General features: G+C 50.8%; 1 protein-coding gene across 3 annotated transcripts in view; it reads right to left on the reverse strand.

Moving 5' to 3' along the window:
* ARHGAP22 (Rho GTPase activating protein 22) overlaps positions 1–22,298 on the reverse strand; it is a 142,751-nt gene that overhangs the window by 28,568 nt on the left and 91,885 nt on the right. For 2 of the 3 annotated variants that reach the window (XM_047073081.1, XM_047073083.1), the window contains exon 4: positions 295–471. In XM_047073081.1, coding sequence (XP_046929037.1) covers positions 295–471 — 177 coding nt within the window. The remainder of the gene's footprint in view (positions 1–294; positions 472–22,298) is intronic. The other variant, XM_047073082.1, reaches the window with a different exon arrangement.

Genomic DNA, 22,298 nt, shown 5'->3' on the forward strand with positions numbered 1-22,298 from the left:
ACGCGGGACCCAGTGCAGACCACCTCAAAAACACCTGCTGTGCAGCAGGGCTCTGGACGCAGGGAGGCAGTATGCACACGCCACAGGATTCTAGCTGGAGGAGGGCATGTTTTGAAAGGTGGCCCCAATTCCCCTGCTGCTGCCTGTCCAGTAAAGTGGAGGTGTGACTGTCAGGGGCCGGCAGCAGAAGAGGACAGCATGGCTTGCCTGCCGTAAGCAGCTAGGGACACAGCCCGTGGGTCCCGAGTGAGAGAGGTCTTGCGGGCTCAGTGCAGGGCGGAGGGGCATGATTACCTGAAGGCAAGGGTTCTAGAGGGTGAGCATGCGATCTACGGGCAGTACCTCCGCCAAGTGGGGCCCAGATGACCCGGCGGATGGCCTGCACCCAGTCCTCCATGTCACGTTGGGAGCTGGCCATGAGCAGGAGCGCCTCGGGGTTGGCCGGCACCTTCTCCCGCTCCCCGGTACCACCTGCAAGACAGGGAGACACAGGCTTACTGCAAGGACCCCCGTGCGGACACCGGGGCTCACACTCCCACAGCACTGTCCACCCCAACGCCAGTTAGCCTGTTCTTCCCTGCCCTGTGAGAAGGCCGCCTCTCCCAAACCTGTCAGCAACCGCCAAGCTTCTGGTTCCGTTTCGGCAGCCCCCTCCCACCCGCCGCCACTCCTTTCACACCCCACACGTGTATCTTTGGGGCCCTTGTAGGTTTCCACCTAGTTACATTTCCGCATCAAAACAGAAATCATTAGAAGCATGCCCAGGCACTATTAGGGAAAGAGCATTCACATTGGAGGCCAGCTGGGAGAAGTTCAGAACTCAGAGTAGCCTATGTATTTTGTTCTGCATCAGCTTTACGCCTGTTCCGCGCAAAGTGCAACATCACTATGCTTTTAACGTCCGCTCTGACATTACAGGCCTCCTTCCCCAGCCTGGAAAGGAGGCCTGATTCTCCACAAGCAGTAACATTACGGAGGCCTGCTGTCAAACCAGGATGGAGCAAAACGCTCTAGAATTCCCCACCCGTCCCCACTCGCAGCTAGACATTGCATCTCAACGCAAAAGGATGGGAAAGTTCAGACACATGTCATTAAATTTTCCCTAATGTAGCTCCAGCGGTTCTCACGTTTTCATGTATAAATGAACTCATCTTTAGGGTGTACACAAAAACCATTTATACTGAACTTCATCTAAAGGCTTTTCAAGAATGATCTTGTCTTCGTTCATCCCCAACATCCTGCAATATGTAACTCACCCAAGTACTAGCCTCTGGTCCCAGAGCCACCGACCCTGAGCAGGACTGTCTGCAGGTGGGGTGTGAGTCCCAGGGTCCTGGGTTCTTGAGGGGGTGGGGTGGCAATTAGGGAGAACCGTGAGACCCAGGACACCCCCTTGCTAGAGCCTGCAGCCCTGGGATGGAGACAGGAGCAAGTGCTTCCTGAGTGCGTGGTACCTGCCCGGGACTCTTCTAGAAGCTGCAGACACTTAAGTGGACAAAACCGTCCTCCTGGGATTCTTTAATCTTCACAAAGACTGTGTGGCGGGAGGTGCCGTTACTTTCCGCAGTTTCCTCAGTCAAGGAAACTGAGGCACAGAGTGATTAAGGAACTTGCTTGAACTCACAAGGCTACTACGTGGTAGAGGCTGGGATTCAAAGTCCCCTGCTCTGGGCTCTGACCCACCCCATGCTCTTGTCACCCCTCAAAGAGAAGGCAGCCTGGTGGGATCAGTCTGACAGTGGTCCCAGCAAGGCCGCCAAGGGCCAGGAAATGGAGCAGAGTACTCTGAGAGCTGGAGCACAGGGTGGGGTGTGTCCTCACTGAGGGGGCACCTGAGCAGGGCCAGTAGTCTGGACAGGCCTGTGAGGCCCAAAGCTCAGGAGGGTGATGAGCAAGGAGACAAGCGTGTCGGGGCCCCAGGATGGCTTCTGGAGCCCTCACCACACACACAAGCCCTGATCCTTGGGAGCCCGTGCAGCCGCTGGGAAGCAGGGCGGTGGAGGTGGAGGTGGAGGGGAAGGGAGTCGGGGCAGAGGCGGCAGAGCCCGAAGCCAGACAAGTGTGTGTGCACCTGCGGGAAGCAAAGTCTGCACCCGTGGCTCGGTGGCTGCCATGGTCATTCGTGGGGTGTGAGCACTGCCACAGAGGCGGGGAGAGTCGGAGCGGGGGGAAGCCTGATGCCTCCAGGAAGCTTTGCTACATAAGCTTCTCTGAACCAGTGTCTCAAGATGGCTCAGAAGAAGATTTAGGACTCCAAGAATTTGTTATAGTTACTTGCTTATCCTAAATACTCTTTTTTTAATTTTTATTTATTTTTATTTATTTAATATAATTTGTTGTCAAATTGGTTTCCATACAACACCAGTGCTCATCCCAACAGGTGCCCTCCTCACTGCCCATCACCCACTTTCCCCTCTCCCCCACTCCCCATCAACCCTCAGTTTGTTCTCAGTATTTAAGAGTCTCTTATGGTTTGCCTCCTTCCCTCTCTGTAAGTCCCCCCTCTTCCTCTCCCCCATGGTTTTCTGTTAAGTTTCTCAGGATCCACAGAAGAGTGAAAACATATGGTATCTGTCTTTCTCTGAAGGACTTATTTCACTTAGCATACCATTCTCCAGTTCCATCCACGTTGCTACAAAAGGCCATATTTCATTCTTTTTCATTGCCAAGTAGTATTCCATTATATATATAAACCACATCTTCTTTATCCATTCGTCAGTTGATGAACATTTAGGCTCTTTCCATAACTTGGCTATTGTTGAAAGCGCTGCTATAAACATTGGGGTACAAGTGCCCCTATGCATCAGCACTCCTGTATCCCTTGGGTAAATTCCCAGCAGTGCTATTGCTAGGTCATAGGGTAGATCTATTTTTAATTTTTTGAGGAAACTCCACACTGTTTTCCAGAACGGCTGCACCAGTTTGCATTCCCACCAACAGGGCAAGAGGATTCCTGTTTCTCCACATCCTCTCCAGCATCTGTAGTCTCCTCATTTATTAATTTTAGCCACTCTGACTGGCATGAGGTGGTATCTCAGTGTGGTTTTGATTTGTATTTCCCTGATGAGGAGCGACGTTGAGCATCTTTTCATGTCTGTTGGCCATCTGGATGCCTTCTTTAGAAAAGGGTCTATTCATGTTTTCTGCCCATTTCTTCACTGGATTATTTGTTTTTCAGGTGTGGAGTCTGGTGAGTTCTTTATAGATTTTGGATACTAGCTCTTTGTCTGATATGTCATTTGCAAATATCTTTTCCCAATCTGTCGGATGCCTTTCAGTTTTGTTGATTGTTTGCTTTGCAGTGCAGAAGCTTTTTACCTTGATGAGGTCCCAATAGTTCATTTTTGCTTTTAATTCCCTTGCTTTTGGAGATGTGTCAAGTAAGAAACTGCTGCGGCTGAGGTCAGAAAGGTTTTTTCCTGCTTTCTCCTCTAGGGTTTTGATGGTTTCCTGTCTCACATTCAGGTCCTTCATCCATTTTGAGTTTATTTTTGTGAACGGTGTAAGAAAGTGGTCTAGTTTCATTCTTTTGCATGTTGCTGTCCAGTTCTCCCAGCACCATTTGCTAAAGAGACTGTCTTTTTTTCCAGTGGATATTCTTTCTTGCTTTGTCAAAGATGAGTTGGCCATACATTTGTGCATTTTTTCCTTATTGAGTTTTCAGAGTTCTTTACATATTCTGGATACAAGTCTTGTATCAGATATATGCTCTGCAAGTATTTCTCCCTGTCTGTGCCTTTTCTTTTCATTCTCTTAAGAGTGTATTTAGAAAAGAAGTTTTTAATTTTAGTGAAGCCCAATTTACCAATGTTTTTCTTTTACTGAGTGTGCTTCTCTAAGAAATCTTTGCTTAACCCAAGGTCATAAAAGTTTTCCCCTAGAAGTTTTGTGGTTTTAGGACTTACATTTAGGTCTATGAGTTAATTTCTGAATTTGGTGCAAGGTATGGATTGAACTTCATTCTTTTTAAGTAGGCCTCACACCTAGTGCGGAGCCCAACACAGGGCTTGAACTCACAACCTTGAGATCAAGACCTGAGCCGAAATCAAGAGTCGGCCGCTTAACTGACAGAGCCACCCAGGTGTCCCATATCTGGTATATTTTGTATCTCATGCATTATAGGTTTGAGCTCTAGAAGTTTGATTTGGGGTCTTTTCAAAAATATCTTTCATGTCTCTACTTAACTTTCTGAACCTACTGGAATACAGGTATAAAAACTGTTTTACCGTCTCCGTCTGCTAATTCTAATACTGTCATTTCTAGACTGGTGTCAGTGGATTGATTTTTCTCCTCATTGTGGGTCCTGTTTTCTTGATTCTTTGCATGCCTGATATTTTTTATTTGGTGCCAGACATTGTGATTCCTAAATCGTTGGGTGCTGAACATTTCTGTATTCCTCTAAAAACACTTGAGTCCCTTTTGGAATGAAGTTAGGTTACTTGGAACAAGTTTGATCCTCATAGATTTTGCTTCTAAGGTTTCTTAGGTGGGTCCAGAACACTCAGGATGAGCCAATTCTTCCCCACTGCTAAGGGAAAACCATTCCGTGTTTCCTATGCAATGCCCCATGAGTCATGAGGTTTTCCAGGATGGTAGATGTAACAGGAACTATTCCCTGCCCTGTGTTAGAGGGGATGCTGTTTCCTGGAATCCTCCCTGATGGTCCCCTCCTCGGGTTCAGGTCATGTCCTCACTGTACATGGTGATGCGTTCTCAAGGAGATTTCTTTCTGAGCAGCTCTTTCCTCCTGGGTATCCCATCTAAAAACTCTAGATGCTTTGGTCTCTCCATCCCTAAGCTCTGTCTCCTTAATTAATGCATGGAGTACAAGGGGTTCCACCTGGGGTTCCCCTTTCTGCGGCACAGCCTGGAACTTTCTCCAGCTGGGGCACGTGTAGACCTTACCTCATTTGTTTCCCGTCTTTTGGGGGTCACAGTCCTTCACTGCCACTGTTCAGTATCTTCAAAACTGTTTCAGGTTACTTGTCCTTTTTTTGTGGAGGGAGTTGTTTTAGGTGAGAAAGCAAACTGGTCCCTGTTGTTCCATTGTATCCAGAAACGAAGTCCCGCTACCACTTTTAATGACCTGCTATGTGTAAAACACTGTTCAAGAAGCTTAACACACACGGCCACACCTAGTCCTCATAAATACCGTAGGAAGGAGTGTTACTGACCCCATTTTACAGATGAATAAATGGATGCTCTGAGAAGTTAAACATTTAGCTCACAAACAAACAAGTGGAGAGGCCAGGATTCAAACCAAGGTTGGTTCGACGATACACACATTCTCTATTTATAATATAAAACCTCCTCTCTGGCAGCCGAGGGGAGTGCAAGGAAGGTAAAACAGGCCATTAAAGCAAACTCTGGCATTTTCTACGGCATTCAATCGTTTATGCTTACTTTTTCCTCTGCTACTTAGGAAAAGAGTCGTATTAGCTTTAGTTAAAAAAAAAAAAAAAAAAAAAAAAAAAAAAAAGTCCTAACAGCCAATTATTTCAGGAAGAAACGCATCATGAAGGCTGAGGGTCTCTTGTTACTGTTTTTGGTTTTCCCCTTTCCTTTTTTTAAACCAGACTGTGTGGCCATTGTGTTTCCATCCCATCCTGACATGTCACAGGCCTCTGAGGCCTTCTAGAATGGTGCTTAGAGCCCAACCTGGGGTCAACCCTCAGCTCCACCAGGGGGAGCATCGTGACTTAACTTTGCCAAGCGTCAGAGTCCCACACCTGTAGGGTGAAGAAAATGAAGGTAGCTACCCTTTCGGGAGAAGGACATTGAGATACTCCCCTGGCTTAGCACCTGGCACCTAACAAGCTCTTTAAATGTTCACTTAAAAAAAAAAAAATGTTCATTATTTATTTTTGGGAGAGAGAGCATGAGCAGGGGAGGGGCAGAGAGAGAGTGGGGGATACAGGATCCAAAGAGGGCTCTGCCCTGACAGCACAGAGCCTGATGGGGGGCTTGAACTCACAAACCGCAAGATCATGACCGGAGCCAAAGTCGGAAGCTGAACCGACTGAGCCACCCAGGCGCCCCTAAAGGTTCACTTTTTTTTTTTTTTTTCAACGTTTATTTATTTTTGGGACAGAGAGAGACAGAGCATGAACGGGCGAGGGGCAGAGAGAGAGGGAGACACAGAATCGGAAGCAGGCTCCAGGCTCTGAGCCATCAGCCCAGAGCCCGACGCGGGGCTCGAACTCACGGATCGCGAGATCGTGACCTGGCTGAAGTCGGACGCTCAACCGACTGCGCCACCCAGGCGCCCCTAAAGGTTCACTTTTATTATCACATTCAATTAATACAATAGAAAGCAGAATTTTCCCACTTCAGCACTACTGATGTTTGGGGCCAGATAATTCTTCCTGGGGGTGGTGACGAGCCGTCTTGAGCACAGCAGGATGTTTAGCATCATCCCTGGCCTCCACCCACTAGATGCCTGTAGCAGCCTGTCCCTGTCTCCCAGGCTGACCACCAAGAAAGTCTCCATATATTGCCAAATGTCCCTTGGGGGGCAAAACTGCCCCCAGTTAAGAATTAGATATATAACAACCAGATACACACTTCCTATGAGTCTAAATGTCTTTTACAATTCTACGATCATGTGACGTCCCATGGGCACAGCATGGCTTCTCTGAAAATCATCAGGACCTCATCCATCACACCAGCCTCCTCTTGTGTTCCCATCTCAGTGCTGGGCATTCAGGTACCCCAGGCAGAAACTTGGGGTCACCTGGCCTTTCCCCCTGCCTTGTCCCCACACTGACCCAGTTTCCTCTGGTGGGCTCATCTAGTCTCAAGACTCTATGTGATGACCATGCCATCCCTATGCTGACGACTTCCAAGTTCACTGTCCCCTGCCCTCCAGACCCACTCTCCACTGCCTGCCCCACAGCTCCACCGGGACGTCTCCAGGCAGCACGCACTTAGCAGGTATGAAATCCACCTCTGGATCTGCCCCACCCTCCCCTTCTCCGATGAGGGCGACTCCCTCTTCTAGCTACTCAAGTGGCAACCAAATGCATCTTCAGGTCTGCTCTCTCTCATGTCACATCCATTCCTATCAGTAAGTTCCACTGATTCCTCCTTCAAAAGATCTTCAAGCTCTGACCACCTTTCACTGTTCCACCTGGTCCCAGCCACCATCCTCTGTCATCCAGATTACTGGCGTGCCCCCTAGGCCCTCCCTCCCTTGCCCCTACAATCTGTTCTCAATATGGCGGCCACAGTGGCCCAGTAAGACCTAAACCAGCTCACACACCTCTGCTCAAAGCAAAAACCGCCCCTCTCAGCAGAGTCCTTACAATGATCTTCCAGGCCGCTCACCCCCTATCCCCCATCCCGCCCCAGGCCCCCAGCCCTCCGGCTACTCCTGATTTCATGGCTGCTCTCCTCTTTGTTCTAGGCCATTCCTCCAACCACCAGGCACATCCTTGCCTGAAGGTATTTGCTCCTGCCTTTGCTGTTGCCCGAGAAGCTGTTCTCCCAGACACTCCCTCACCTCCTTGAGGTCTTTCCTCAAATGTGGCCTTCTTGGGGAATCTTTCCCAACAACTCTATGTAAACGTCATCATCCACTACAACCCATGCCCCTTCCTGTCCTTACTTTTTCCACAGCACTTATCACAATGCAGCACACACACAGTTTACATGTTTACACGATAGGCTTATTTATACTGTTTCTTTTTGGCCCACCCCACCTCGTCTATCTGGTAAGCAACTCCAGCACACAAGCAGTGCCTGGCACGGGGAGGGCACGCACAGAATCTGGGATGAGTGGATGGCTAACTGCAGCCGCAGCAGAACCAAGGGGCACGCACAAGGCACTCGCTTTGAGGCAGGCGTGATGTTAACGAACGGGTGAGCATCACAAGTCTGAACACTCACAAAGGAAGTGGTGTCATTATCCCCATCGGACAGGAAAGGAAACGGAGGCCCAGAGATGGTGAGAAACACATCCAAGCTGTAAAACCAGTGAACTAGGACCCTAGGCAGACTAGTTCCTAACCCTGTCCCCACTCTGCTCAAGGGACCGGCCAAGGTGACCCAGCCAGGACCCCAACCCAGCTTTTCTTATTCCCACTTGGGCTTTCTTCCCCTCTGAGCTCCTGAATTTAAGAATTTCCTTTTGTGCTGGAGTCTCCTTTTCCACCCATGCAAGGGGGGCTTTGGGGGAAAGGTGGTAACCCCAAAATGCAGCATATTCTGGCGCAGGATCCAGAACAGGAACCCACTATCTCTCAACGTTTCTGTACAAAAACTTTTATAACAAAAAGAAAAAAGAGTAAATGTTATTTATGAAAGCATTTTGTAAACCACGGTAGCCCATGGGACTCATTCTAGGCCATTCAGGTGGAAAAACTGTCATTCTGATGTAATTAATCAAATACTATCTGTATTAGGCCGGGAGTTATGGAAAAATTGTTTAAAAAATAAAAGAAGTCACTATTTAAAGGTAATAGTAACTGCGATACAGGACTTGTCACAGGACCCACTGTCATTCTACTGGCAGCCCAGGGGAGCGGGGAGCCCCAGGGGAGCCCCAACTGATGGATTCCCAGGGTTGGAGGCCAAGTGTAGGAATATAGCTGGAAATACTGTCTGAGACAGTGTGGTCCAGTGGAAACATAATGAAAGCCACATGTACATTTTTAAACGTTTTGGCAGCTACATTGAAAAAGGTGCAAAGAAACAGGTGAAATTATTTTGCATAATATATTTCACTTATCCCAGTACCTCCAAAAGAGTACCATTCATTTCAACCTGTAATTGATAACTTTAATGCATTTTTTATACCAAGCCTTCAAAACCCAGTGTATATTTTGTACAAAGAGCACATCCAGACCAGCCACGTTTCAAGCCAGATGTGCTGGTGGCTACAGGACAGCTTTGAGGCAGCCTAGACTGGGGCTGGAAGGAGGGGAGAAGAGCCACCCTCAGACTTGCTGAGACTGTTGTGGGGGACAGCTCTGAGCTATGCCTTCCAGCCAGCTGGGCTTTTCTGCAGTCTCCAAGGGCTGCCTCCCTGCCCATCCCAGCCAGACCACACCAGGCTGACTCCGAACTCGGGTCCAGGCTGCCCTCAGGATCCTGTCCTCGTCTCCACTCATTTTTCTTGACCTCTTGACCCACTTGGAGTCATCAAAGGCCGCTTGCCCTTCAAGGGTTAATCACCCCTGTCCTACTGGCCCCACAACCTGCTCTTGACCCTGGTTGCCCACTTACCCCAGGGCTGACGCCTGCTCCTCTTCAGATACCTGGCTGGCCAGAAGGGCATGGTGTGGCCGGAGGAGTGACCGTTAGACACAGCCAAGCCAGGGACTGAGGCTAGGCGGCTCCGCGTGCAGGAGCTGAGGCTGCCTGTGCGCTCTGCTCAGAAGGCACTGGGCCAGGACCTTTTTGTCTCCTTTGGGGAAGTTCCGCACTTCTCAGGGCCCCAAAGCTAGGACTGTCCCCGGCGGGGGCGGGGCGAGGAGGCAAGAGCTAGATCCCCCAGGGGGCCCTCCCGCTGGGTGCAGGGTCAGGTCTGCTGGTTTCTACCAGCGGAAATCCCTTCAGCGCTCCCTCCCCTGCATTCCTGCCAGGCGCACAGCACGGGCTCTGGCCCACCACTGGGGCTGTCCTGTCCCCCAGCTTGCTAGGTGCTGAGAGCACAGGGCTGGACGTCCAGCCCCATCCACTCTGTGCCTCAGGGTCCTTTCCAAGTGGAGCCTGGGAAAGCCCACCTCAGTAGGTTGGTGGGGGCTCAATGAATCCATGGGAGAAGCCCGAGTAATATTAAGTCACCACTGGCCACATAATCTTTCAGGTTCCATTTCTTCATCAGCAAAATGAAGCCAATAATGGGATCTGCCTGGCGAGGTTCTGGTGGGGACTGAATGAGACGAGGAAACCATAAGTCACCAGTATCCCTGCAACAGCCGGGGAAGCCAGAGCCCGGGGCACTTCCAAGGGCCTAGGGCCACCCAGCTGGGATCTGGCACAGCCAGGACTTGAACTTAGCTGTTTGGGACTCTTTCCATGACATCAGCTTCCATCCTTATGGTGTCTCCACCACCCTTGATACAAAAAGAGCTGGAGACAGGGACACCTGGGTGGCTCGGTCAGTTAAGCCTCAGACTTTTTTTTTTTTAATGTCTGTTTATTTTTGAGAGGAACACAGAGTACGAGCGGGGGAGGGGCAGGGAGAGGGAGACACAGAACCCGAAGCGGGCTCCTGGCCGAGCCCGTCAGCACAGAGCCCCCTTGGGACCCTCCACCTCCCTCTCTCTGCCCCCTCCCACCCCCAAAAATAAATAATTAAAAAAAGAGAGCTGGAGACAGCCCTCTTGCCCAACCTGGCCGTCCCTCCTGCACTACTCATTCCTTCCAGGACAGTGTCAGAACCTCGACCACAGGGAAACTCTGAAGTGATTTCCTAAAGGGCTGGGGCAGGCAGCGGGCACTAAACTCTGGTGAAAGCCTATGCTGGTGTTGATGCCACCTGTTTATTTGCCCATCTTCCCCATTTGTCCATCTGTCCGTCCATCCATCCAACCATCCATCCCTTCAACAAAGAAAAACAGCCAATTAAAAACAAAGCACATCTGCTTAAAACTCTTCAGGGGGTCTACGGTTCTTGGGACATAATCCAGCTCTGCTGTGACCTTGGGGTCCCAGGCCCCATGACCACATGTCCACCTACTTGCCCACCCTTACTGCTATCAGCCATTTGGGCCCCCTTTCTCTTTCCTCAGACTCACTCTCTTCCAACTACAACCTAGTGCTCAGTGCTGGGTGTTCTCCCAGCTCCCTGCATGGCCAGCTCCCTCGCACCTTCAGACCTCAGCTCAGACTTCAATTTAGAGAAACCCTCCCTGTGTGAGAACCTCTGTCAAGTAACTGTCCCTCCTGCCCAATCACTGTCATGCTCTTTTCTCTCCAGGGCTTGTCACATGGGGAAATTAGCCTATTTACGTGTTTACTGTGTCTCTGCTAAAGGATGTAAGTTTCAGGAAAGCGGGGCTTGCCTCCCTTGGTCTGGCTGGTATCTCCCAGGACTGGTTCAGTGTCTCGAAAAGGGTGGCAGTGGTCACCGTGGGGACACCTGGAAAGCTCTGTGGAAGTGACAGGCAATCTCTCTTAGTACAACATCCAAGTTTGATTGGTTGTTTACAGTGTTCTGGGCACAGTTTCTACAAACTGCCTATTTTAACTCAATGTTTCAGCTTCACAATGACCCTAAAAGGTGGTACAATGATCACACCCACTTTGCAGATGAGAAAACAGTGGCTGAGTCATTTGTCGGAGGTCACATGACTGAGTGCAGCTTCCCAAATGGCCCTGGTCAGCAAGGGGAAACTGCATGTTAACTGGTCCCCTAAAGTGTTGGCCACTCACACCCCACTCTTGCAGGCTGAGGGTCTGAACCCAAGCAATCTGGCTGCCTTTTGTCCTCCCGGTCCCATCCCTGTGGTGAGCAGCCTCTAAGGCCCCAGTGAATGAACCCTGCTTCCCGGCATCACACCCTCTTCAATGTGGGCTGAACCTAGTAACTTGTTTTCAATAAATACAAAGGGCAAAAGGTGATAGAGGTCACCTCTGGGATTAGCTTCCAAAGACACTGAGGCTTGTGTCTTGTGTGCCCTCTATGGCAGCAGACCTCAGCCAGGGATGACAGCTCACCTCTGCATTTCTAGAAAGCCGTTTTATTATCCTACCTGGGAGAGACAAAAGAGACCAGGGAGGGTAAAGGGACCGAGTAAACAGGGTACTGAAAGCTGGGGAGGGGGGCGTCTAAACACTCACCCTCCCCACGGTGCTCTGCTCTATCACCTGGGCAGCACTGCCCAGGGAGCCCCAGCTCTGTCACCATCTGTCGCTGGGGAAACGATGCCGGCCCAGGGGGCCAGGAGTGGTGGAAGGTAGCACAACAGGGGGTGTCCCGGGGAGTGGCTCAAAGACTTGGGTCCCCATGGTTTCTTTAGGGCTCTCTTAAATCTGTTTCTCCAAGGAGAAACTTTAGAAGGCACTTGACAATATTTAACATCCATTTTGATGGGACTCTTCCATGAAATAAAAATAGATAGATCCTTCTTCGACATAGATATACCAAAGCCAACACTGCGTTTATGGAGAGACACTAGCAGCGTTCCCATCAAGGCCAGGGACAATCCCAGCAGGCCCCCCATCAGCACTGGTATTTAAGGTTCTCCTGGAAGTCTTCTGCAGTGCAATTAGATCAGAAAAAGAACATAAAACAGTAAAAGCTGGAGGGAAGGGTACAGTGTTATTATCGCTCTTGTTGTTTATATAGAGAGAAAACCAAAGCCAGTGGACTGAAAAATGATGGGAGGCAGTAAGAGAATGCAGTAAGGTGTCCAGACGCAAAATTAATAGACAGAGATCCCAAGCTATTTATAAACGAGAAGAAACAGAAATACCATTGCATAAGTAGGAAAACCCACATAACAGAATACCAGTTCACCCTAATTTAGTCTATACATTTAACACAAGAAAATACTAATAGCATTTTTTTAAATACAACAAGTTGATTCTAAAGTTCGTAACAAAAACAGCAAATGCATTTCAAAAAAACAGAGAGAGACCAATTTATTAAACTGTAGTCAAGTATCCCGCTGTACAAGAAGTAAAACGAGGGAGGTAACACAGGACGTGAGCAGAGACAGACTCCAGAACGTATCGGACTTTGGAAACGACAAGTTATTTCAAATGGGCCAGTAGAAGACGTTACGTAAGAAATGGAAGAGAGACCAATGGATAGCCACCTGGAGAGATATTATCCAATGGATCCTTGTATCACACCTATCGCAAAATAAAAATTCACCACGGATCGAAGATTTCAAGATGACACATGAAGCCAGAGAAGCACCAGGATCAACGGTGGGAGGAATTTCCGTACGACCTCGAAACTGGGGAAGCCCTTTCTGAATAGGACACAAACACCAGAGACCACAAAAAAATTTTCACTCCATATAACTTAAAAATATTTGCATGGCAAAGAAAAGAAAGTAAAAGGACAGTGACAACAGGAGGGGAGTGGGATATACAGTTTTCACTTGGGATGCTCTGCGGGTATTAAAAAGAATGAGGATGTGCTTCATGCCCAGATTTGGAATGTTCTCTGCTAGATACAGGGAGGTGAAAAATGCAATGATACGTGACCATGTTTGCCTAGGACGGGCAGAGAGAAGAGTGGAAGAGATACTTATTTGTTTGAATGTGTGCAAAATATCTCTGGAAGGAGCCAGAAGATACTGGGAGCAGTGGCTTTTCTGGGGAGGGAAGTGGGTAGCACAGAGAGACTGGCTTTCCACCCTTTGAAGTTTGAACCACATTCCCTATCTTAAAAACCAAATGACGGGCATCTAGGTGGCTCAGCCAGTTAAGCGTCTGACTCTCGGTTTTGGCTCACGTCATGATCTCACAGGTTTGTGAGTTCTAGCCCTGAGTCGGGCTCTGAGCTGGCAGTGCAGAGCCTGCTTGGGATTCTCTCTCTCTCCCTCTCTCTGTGCCACTCCCCTCCCTCAAAATAATAAATTAAAAACCAATTAAAATAAATAAAAACTAAATGACACTAGTATCTACCATAAAGGGACAAGTGAAAGAAACCTCACCTCATCTGTGGGCAGTGGGGGCGCTGAGGGGTGGGCCGCAGGCTGTGCGTTCAGCAGGGAATCGGCCAAGGTGGGCCTACGGGCACCTGGGAGTCACTCAGAGCCGGGCACCAGCTCACCAAGGGGTGGGAGTGGCTTGCAGCTGGAGGTACTGAGCTGAGGGGGTCTTTTACAGTGTTGGCAGGGGTAGATTTTTGTATCTCTTTGGGGGAATAGTTTGACAATATCTATCAAAATTTTAAACGGCCCAGCAATCCTTTCCAGGGAATTTACTCTGTGGCTAATTTGCACAGGTGCATAAGGAGATGGAGATAATAAACTGGGAACAATGGTCCATCAAGTTACATAAATAATGTACTGATTAAATAAATTATGTACATCCAATAATGTAGTGATTAAATAAATTATGTACATCCAATAATGTACTGATTGAATAAATTATGTACGTGGACAAAGGACGAGGAAGCAAACAAAGGAAGGTGGCGGGGTAGGTGGTAGGGGGATAATACATTATCGCATTGAGAAAGCAAAAAGCAGCGTGATGAATATGCTGCCATTTGTGAGAGTCACGTGTGCACACGGGCGTGGTTGTGCGAGCCCATTTCTGCAAGGACAACAGGACACAGGGGCCTGGGAGCTCAGGCAAGGGGCTCAGGAACAGAGAAACTTACTTCTCACTCTGGACTCTGAAGTGTGTGTGTGTGTGTGTGTGTGTGCGCGCGCGCGCATGTGTGCGTGCGTGTGGGTGTATTACTGTGGACACAGATTACTTTTCTTGAATGAAGATTGTTCCTTTTTATTGTTAAGGGAGGTGGTTGGTAGCTCCTGTGTTTGGCCCTGGAGAAGTTAGACCTGCCTGTGCTTTGAGCACTTTTCTTTCTTTAAAGATTTTAAGTCGGGGTGCCTGGGTGGCTCAGTCGGTTAAGCGTTCAGTTTCAGCTCAAGTCTGATCTCACCGTTCGTGAGTTCAAGCCCCACATCAGGCTCTGTGCTGATACCTTAGAGCCTGGAGACTGCTTCAGATTCTGTGTCTCCCCCTCTCTCTGGCCCTCTCCCGTTCACACTGAGTCTCTCTCTCTCAAAAATAAATAAACATTAAAAAAAAAAAAGATTTTAAGTCACCTCTATGCCCACTGTGGGGCTTGAACCCACAACCCTGAGATCAAGAGTCGCATGCTCCACTGACTGAGCCAGCCAGGTACCCCTTGAATACTTTTGATTTAGGAAAATGCCCCAAATAGCCTCCAAATGGTTTGAGCTCCAACTTCCCCTCTCGCCAGCTCATCCCACGGTGGAGTTTCATTTCTCAAAACCAGAGTGTCCCTGGGAAATCTTTTGTGGTTCTGGGGATATTGGGGTTTTTAGGGAATCCATACTGACCTCACCCCAGGCAGCACCCGTGGGAGAATTGCGAGTGTGATCTCTCTCACGGGGACAATTGCACAAGTGAGGGAAGAATGTGGGGAGGGCCATAGGGTCCTCTCTGAAATCCAAGTCAAGTCTCTCCCTTCCCTGGTAGGAATTTGAGACCACAGCCTCTCTCCTCTGACATCAGGATGTGCCCCGAGCTCACTGCTTCCCACTGGGGCTCCTCTGTGATCAGCTGAGAGTACCTTTCCAGTCCACCCAGCTACTCTCCCATCTCAGCAGCCACTCCTGGTGCTCTGCCCTACTTCTTGTTCCTGGGATATACCATGCCCTTCATGTCTCACCGTCTTTGCACATGCTATTCCCTCTTTTGGGGATACCTTTCCACTTGGCCCATTTGGTAAACTCCTACTCATTCATCAAAACCCAGCTCAAATATCCCCTTCTCCTTCACCTTCCTTAACTGTTTCCCCTCACTCACTCCCAGTTTTCCTTATTCCATTCTCCCTTCCACAAATATATAGACATATTTATTTATTTGAGAGAGAGAGGGGGAATGTGCATGCACACAAGAGCGAGTGGGGGAGAAGGGCAGAGGGAAAGAATTTTTTTTTTTAAGTTTATTTTTGAGAGAAGGAGACAATGTGAGCGGGGAAGGGGCAAGTGAGAGAGGGAGACAGAGGATCCTAAGAGGGCTCTGCACTGACAGCATCAAGTCTGATGTGGGGCAGGAACTGTGAGATCATGACCTGAGTTGAAGCTGGACGCTCAACCAACCAGCCACCCAGGCGCCCCCCGAGAGACAGAATCTTAAGCAGGCTCCACACTCGCTCAGCACAGAGTCCACGACCCTGGGATGATGACCTGAGCCAAAATCAAGAGTCAGATGCTTTAACTGACTGAGCCAACCAGGCTGTTCCTCCTTTGCACAAACGCTTGTTAAAGGTCTACCATGTGGCAAGCACTGTGCCATGCGCTGGGGACACGGCAGGGACAAAACCAAGAGGCCCTGCCTGGTGGGGAAGACTGGCCTGAACCTTTATCACAAACAAATGCAAAAACCACAATCAAAAGCCTAGGAAGGAATCCAGAGGTCTTGGGGATGGGGGCTGAGACCGCAGTTTGAGAACTGCTTCCTCAGGGCCACCTGCCACCAACACCTGGGGCGCACCTGGGCTCGGGGCCCCGCCCCGGCTCAGCCTGCCCGGGTCCCCGAGCCAGGCCTGAGCAGTAACGCAGCATGGCCAGGGCTGGAAAACACCACTGATGGTTAGGCCGGGGTCCCCTGCCCCCCTACCCGCCTTTAAAAATAACTTTCACGGGGAAAAGAAACAAAAGCTAAAAATAGCAACATATTAAAATGGAATATGCCAGTTGCCGGAAGAAGACCAAGTTCTGTGCAGCCCAAGGGTGGGGGGTTGTGAGGGAAGAGGGGTGGGCCTGACACTTAAAATGGAAAAATGACCTGGAGGGAATAATGGTTGAATTCATTATTCTAAGGGAGGACAAGGGAACTAACATTTATGAAGCACCCACACTGTGCCAACTTCTGTACCAACCCTTAGATTCCACGTCTCCCAGGTCTCAGTGTAGGGTGCTTCTATAGCTACAATGTCAGCAGCAAAGGTAAAGGAGTCTGGTTCTGTTACTGCCGGCCAAGGCTGGTACCCCCTCCCAGCAAATGTGTGCAGGAGACGCTGAGACCATGGTCAAGGTCCCTGACCCTGGGATCTAGCAAGTGATGGAGGCTTGATCTGCACCCAGGACCTCTCCTCGGTCCACACCCAGTCTCCTGTCCCCACCCTCCTGGGCTCCCTTCGAGGCTTCTTCGAGGTATGAGACACATCCAGTGCCTCTCCTACACCTGATAGAACATTTTGCTCCCAGTGGGTGCATCAACACATCCGTGAAATAAGTGATCAAAGCACTGTGGGCTGATAACAACGTCAGGAAACTGGTACCTTTGCTACCTCACGTTGCTACGGAATATTTTCCCCCACTAACCCCACATGTCTTAGTCTGTGTTCCTCAAAACCAAAGCCTGAGACAAGGGCTCTTGTGCTGGTGGGTCTGGGAAGCTACCCCAGGGAGAAGTGCAGGGCAGGGAAGGAACCCGGGAACGGGGGAGAGCCCAGAAGAATGTGGGATCGAGCAGGCTGCTGCTTTAGGGGGCCTGGGGGCTCCATCCTGCTGGCCTGGTCTATACTGACTTACGAAACGTGTATCAGAGCTCCCAACCAAGGGACAAAAGGGGAGCAGCTATCCATTGGTTCCAGTCACCCACTGGTCAAGGGTGGTCCCCAGGAGTTTTAACTTCCCTGCCCCCACTTCCCCCACCTTTCCGGAGCTTGGGTGGGGAGGCTCTTCCTTTCAAAGAGGCAACTGATACTTGGGGAGATCCTACAGCACCATCTCTGTGCTTGGCACAGGAACAGTGTGGAGGGGATACCTGGGCGAACAAGACAGGCAATGCCCCACCCCCTGGAGCTTATTTGGGGGGGTGGGAAGGGAAGGGGGCCAAAGGACCAGGAAGCAAACAAAGGAAGGAGGCAAGCTCAAATATGGGTCAGGAAAGGCTTGCTTGAGAAGGGGACACTCGATGGGGCGCCTGGGTGGCTCAGTCAGTTAAGCATCCGACTTCGGCTCAGGTCATGATCTCACAGCCTGTGAGTTCGAGCCCCGTGTCAGGCTCTGTGCTGACAGCTCGGAGCCTGGAGTCTGCTTCAGATTCTGTGTCTCCCCAGATTCTGTGTCTCCCTCTCTCTGACCCTCCCCTATTCATGCTCTGTCTCTCTCTGTCTCAAAAATAAATAAACGTTAAAAAAATTTTTTTTTAATTTAATAAAAAAAAGAGAAGGGGACCCTCGAGCTGAGCACTACATGATGAGAGGGGCTGGCTTTCCTGCACTGATCTGGTCTGGGTACAGAAGGCTCAGGGTGGGCAGCAATTGCAAAGGCCCTGGGGAAGGAAAAGCACTGAGGTCCTTTGGGTGGCTTAGTGTACCCAGGAGGGCAGGAGTTGGTCAGGAGGTAGATATGATGCTGTGGCAGGTACCCAGGGAGAAGACACAATGGTGTAGACCAGGCAGGAAGGGGTGCAGGAGGGACAAAAGCCTAGGTTCAGGTTCAGGTTCAGGATCTGTCTTGGTGTTGGTAGTGACCCAAGAGGAAGTGCAAAACCAGGATCAGCCTCCAGGCACTGGGCCCAATGCTGGGAAGAGGAGGGGGTGTCCTGGGGCGCCTGGGGGGCTCCGTCGGTTAAGCACCGGACTCGGTTTTGGCTCAAGTCATGACCTCACGATTTCATGAGGTCAAGCCCCAAGTTGGGCTCTGTGCTGACAGCGTGCAGCCTGCTTGAGATTCTCTCTCGGCGCCCCCCCCCCCCCGCCTCTCCCCCACTCACACTGTCTCTCTCTCAAAATACATAAATAAACTTAATTTTTTTGAAGAGGAGGGGATGTCTCACGTCACTGTCTCCAGAAACTGCACATTTTAGACAAAATCTAAAAAAGAGAAACCACTTTGTAATTGAAAGCATCAGTTTTTAAAACGTTGGCGGTTTCCCTTCTCATCCCTCCCTTCTCAACTGAACCCCACCCGAGCTCAAGCCCAGCTGCGTGAAAAGCAGACTCGGGGATCCCTGCCCTTTTCTTGGCTGTTAGCTCCCGGCACCCAGGCCCTTAGACCAGGCCTCCCGGGGTACGGGGCAGGGGCCTGTCTTCATTCAAGGGCCTGGCCTAGGTTCTCATCACTGACCCCAGGGGGTGACAGCCAGCCCAAGGCTACATCTCCGTTCCTCCTTTTACCAGCAGCAAGTTCCTATTTGTTCCCCAGGTGCCGGATACACGCCTCCAGAACTGGAGTTTGAGAACCCCTGCCCTGAAGGACATTCTCGGATCCTATCACGGCACAGCCTGAATCCTGCCAGGCACCATGCTAGGAATTGGGGGCACAAATGAAGCCCCGGCCCTCAGGGAGCCAAGGGCAGGCGGGTCAGCCACAGACTGGGAAGCAACCCAAGGAGACAAATTAGCAACCACAAAGACATCTGCTCTCCACTCTAGAATCTCCAGAATCTGGGAGGGGAGGGATGGGTGCCCCTCCTCCGCCTCTTGGCTCTTTATTATGGAGCTAGTCAGCCCAGTTCCCAGTTGTGCATCACAAAACCTCCAACACACAGGCACTCTCCCCTCTCAGCAGGGGGGTGGGGTGGGGGGGTGGGGGGGGAGGTGGGGGTGGGGGGGGTGGGGGGAGGTGGGGGGGGTGGGGGAAGGGGGGGGAAGCTTGCAGGCAGCTAGGTTCCCTCCAGCAGCCTGGAGGGGTAGGGGAAGCAGAATTCCTGGGGTAACCATTTCCAGCCCCCCAGACAAGTTGGGCTTCCAGGCCAAGGCCAGTGTGCACGGAGGGGCAGGTCTGGAGGGCTGCCTGGAGGCAGGTGGTAGTAAATGTAGCCAAAGGCCTATAAGTAGTTCTGCTGGCTGGGGAGAAGGGCTGAGTGCAGAGATAGGCTCAGGGAAAGTGACCTGCCAAATGGCACAGAAGTGCCCGGCCTGTGGGACTCCACGCCCCTGATCTACCCACTCAATCCTACACACTCACCCCAACCTCACAGCTCCTTTCTGCCTGCTCTAGCTGCTTACGTGGGTATTTGTTTTTGTTTCTAAACACAATTTATTGTCAAATTGGCTTAGATGCAACACCCAGTGCTCATCCCAACAAGTGGCCTCTTCAATGCCCATCACCCATTTTCCCCTCTCCCCCACCCCCCAATCAACCCTCCATTTGTTCTCTGTATTTTAAGAGTCTTTTATGGTTTGCTGCCCTCCCTCGCTGTTTGTAACTACTTTTCCCCTTTCCCTTCCCCCGTGGTCTTCTGTTAAGTTTCCCAAGATACATGGACATTCATTGAGCTACAAAGTCTATGTTGGGCAAATGAGAAATTCCCTTAATTTAGTTTGGACACCATGGATCTCTCACTGGTGCTCTTTTCCTTTGCCTGGTTCTGGTGACATCCAGACAGATGTGGGCCCACCTCCAGCAGGTATGTGAGACCACAGGGCTTCAGCTAACATTCTCCCCACACTCTTTTCACCCAAGTTGTTCTGGTTCTTAAAGATAAACATACTGTTTTTATAAGTTGCCTCCCTCCGGGAGGCCAGGTATAAACCACCAGACAAGTAAGAAGTCTTGCTGGTATGGAAGTTAAATGTGTTCACCGTTAACTAGCACCACTGTCTAGTATAGCTCCTTGAGGTTGCCATTCACATGATAGTCTAAGTGCACAGAATCCTCTGAAGGCACCTGTTCATCTTATAGTTTGAATGAACGGCATCCCTGGAAAATGACATTCACATCATCATCATCATCCCTATTATTCACAAAGTCTAAGTGCCTGGCACCCCTTCTCCCCACACCCCCCAGACAGCCACTCTCATTGTAGTCTAAATGAATGGCGCCCTCTGGTGGCACCAATTCACATTGTAGTATGTGAATCCCTGCCCTCCCCAAGTTTTGGAGTTGTGCAACACGGTGGCCTATATGTTCACACATTTAAGCCTAAAAAACGATCTTGAGGAAGTACTTATATTTCCACTTTCTACAGAAAAAACTTCCCAAGATCTCCCAGCCAGAGAGCCAGAGCTGAGATTTTATGCCTTGTCTATCTGATGTCCACTGCTTTCCCCCTCAGCAGAGCTGGAAGGACTGAGAGGCAAAACCTCAACTCCTCCAGCCTCTCAGGGCTTCCTGCCCGGCTCAGTCCCACAGCAAGGCCCCATACTAGGCCTTATGGATCCCATTTGGGAAATTGATAGGCACTATCATAGGGATATTGACATCCCCTACAGATAGGGAAATTGAGGTTCCTTGCCTGAAATGCTGCAGCCAGTGAATGACGGGGGACTGCCTGTCTCAGGCAGAGGACCCACTTTCCAGGGCATCCTGTCTTCTACCGGGATGGGAAGATTCCAGTTCAACTGCCAGGGTGCTTCACGAGAATCCCCAAACCTCCCCCCGCCACCCAGGTGTCAGTCTCTCACCTGGTCCTCACCCCAGGATTCCACTGCCAGGGCCCTTGTCCAGAGTCACATTTGGTGCTGCAGTTGTGTGTAAGGGCCCCATCACTGGTCAGAGAGTGGCCCAGTGTCCTTTGTGACCAACGGTTACTAGGAACTTGTCGGAGACCTGCCAAGGACATTTAAAAACCTACCATGGGAGCCCGGACATCAGTCCTGGAGGGCACAGCAGCTCAAGGAGGGAGCTCCTGGGTCGTGGCTGTCAGGCCCTTCTGGGCAGCGAGGGAGTCCCTCCAGCCACAAGCAGACAGAGCGGAGCCACTGTAGACACTTGGCCTCGGGCAGAGGAGGGACAGCTAAGCTGCCTCCCTTTGGAGGAATGTCTGATTTTCTATGCAACACATGGTTAGGGGAAAGACGGAATTGGGAGGTCATCAAACCCTTTGACCAGATGGGGTCTCCAGCCATACCCACGTCCTAACGGGGACACAAGAGGTCTGGCTAGAATAGCACCGCGCGGCTGGCAGCTCTGAGGGAAGGCCCAGAGGTTAAGTGGGAGTCGCTGCCCAGCGCCTGGTCCGTTGGCAAGGCTCCGAGAGGTCCACCAGCAGAGAAAACACAGGCCCACTGAGCTCCTCCAGGGTACCACAAAACACGTCACTAATAGGACACCTGCTAACGTCCTGAGCTCCTGAGAATGCACTATGGGTGCAGCTGAGGTCGGGGTGGAGCTCATGAGGACCCTGCTGTGTACGGTGAGGACACCAGGGCCCCGATTCTGGAGAGAGGCGTTACCTCCCGGCTCCCTCCCTGATGGCCCTCTCATCTGTCCACCCAACTGTAACTGAGCAAGCCCGCGTGTGGCCTGATGACAGGGCTGACCCGAGCTGGGCTAGTGGGGGCTGGAGGGGACTGCTGTGAAGGGCACGCTGTCATTTGCAGGGAGCTGAATGCCGGCCTGCACTCCCTTGGCCGGCCAGCCTGGCCAGCGTGGTGAACCAGAGTCGGTGCCGGGCCCCAGGGGCCTCACCTGGGAGCACCCGGGACAGGGAGAGAGCCGCGGCACCCCCATCAGTGGGGCAGAGGGGTGCCCTCCGGCCCGGCCCAGACGGGATGCCGAGCACAGCAGAGCTTTGTTCCAACCTCCACCATCGAGCGCCGTGCAGACGCTCTGTGAATGGCACTGTTGTGGTATTTTAAGAAGATTCTACAAATAGCACTAACTCAGAATGGGCCTCAGAGCCAGCTCATGAATGCGGCAGTGGCGAGGGCGGGCCAGCCTGGGAGCTCCAGGAGGACA

This window comes from Lynx rufus, unplaced genomic scaffold, assembly GCF_022079265.1.
Source record: "Lynx rufus isolate CCGP_SWC_20201006 ecotype Redwood Valley unplaced genomic scaffold, mLynRuf1.p SCAF_11, whole genome shotgun sequence".
Lineage (NCBI taxonomy): Eukaryota > Metazoa > Chordata > Mammalia > Carnivora > Felidae > Lynx > Lynx rufus.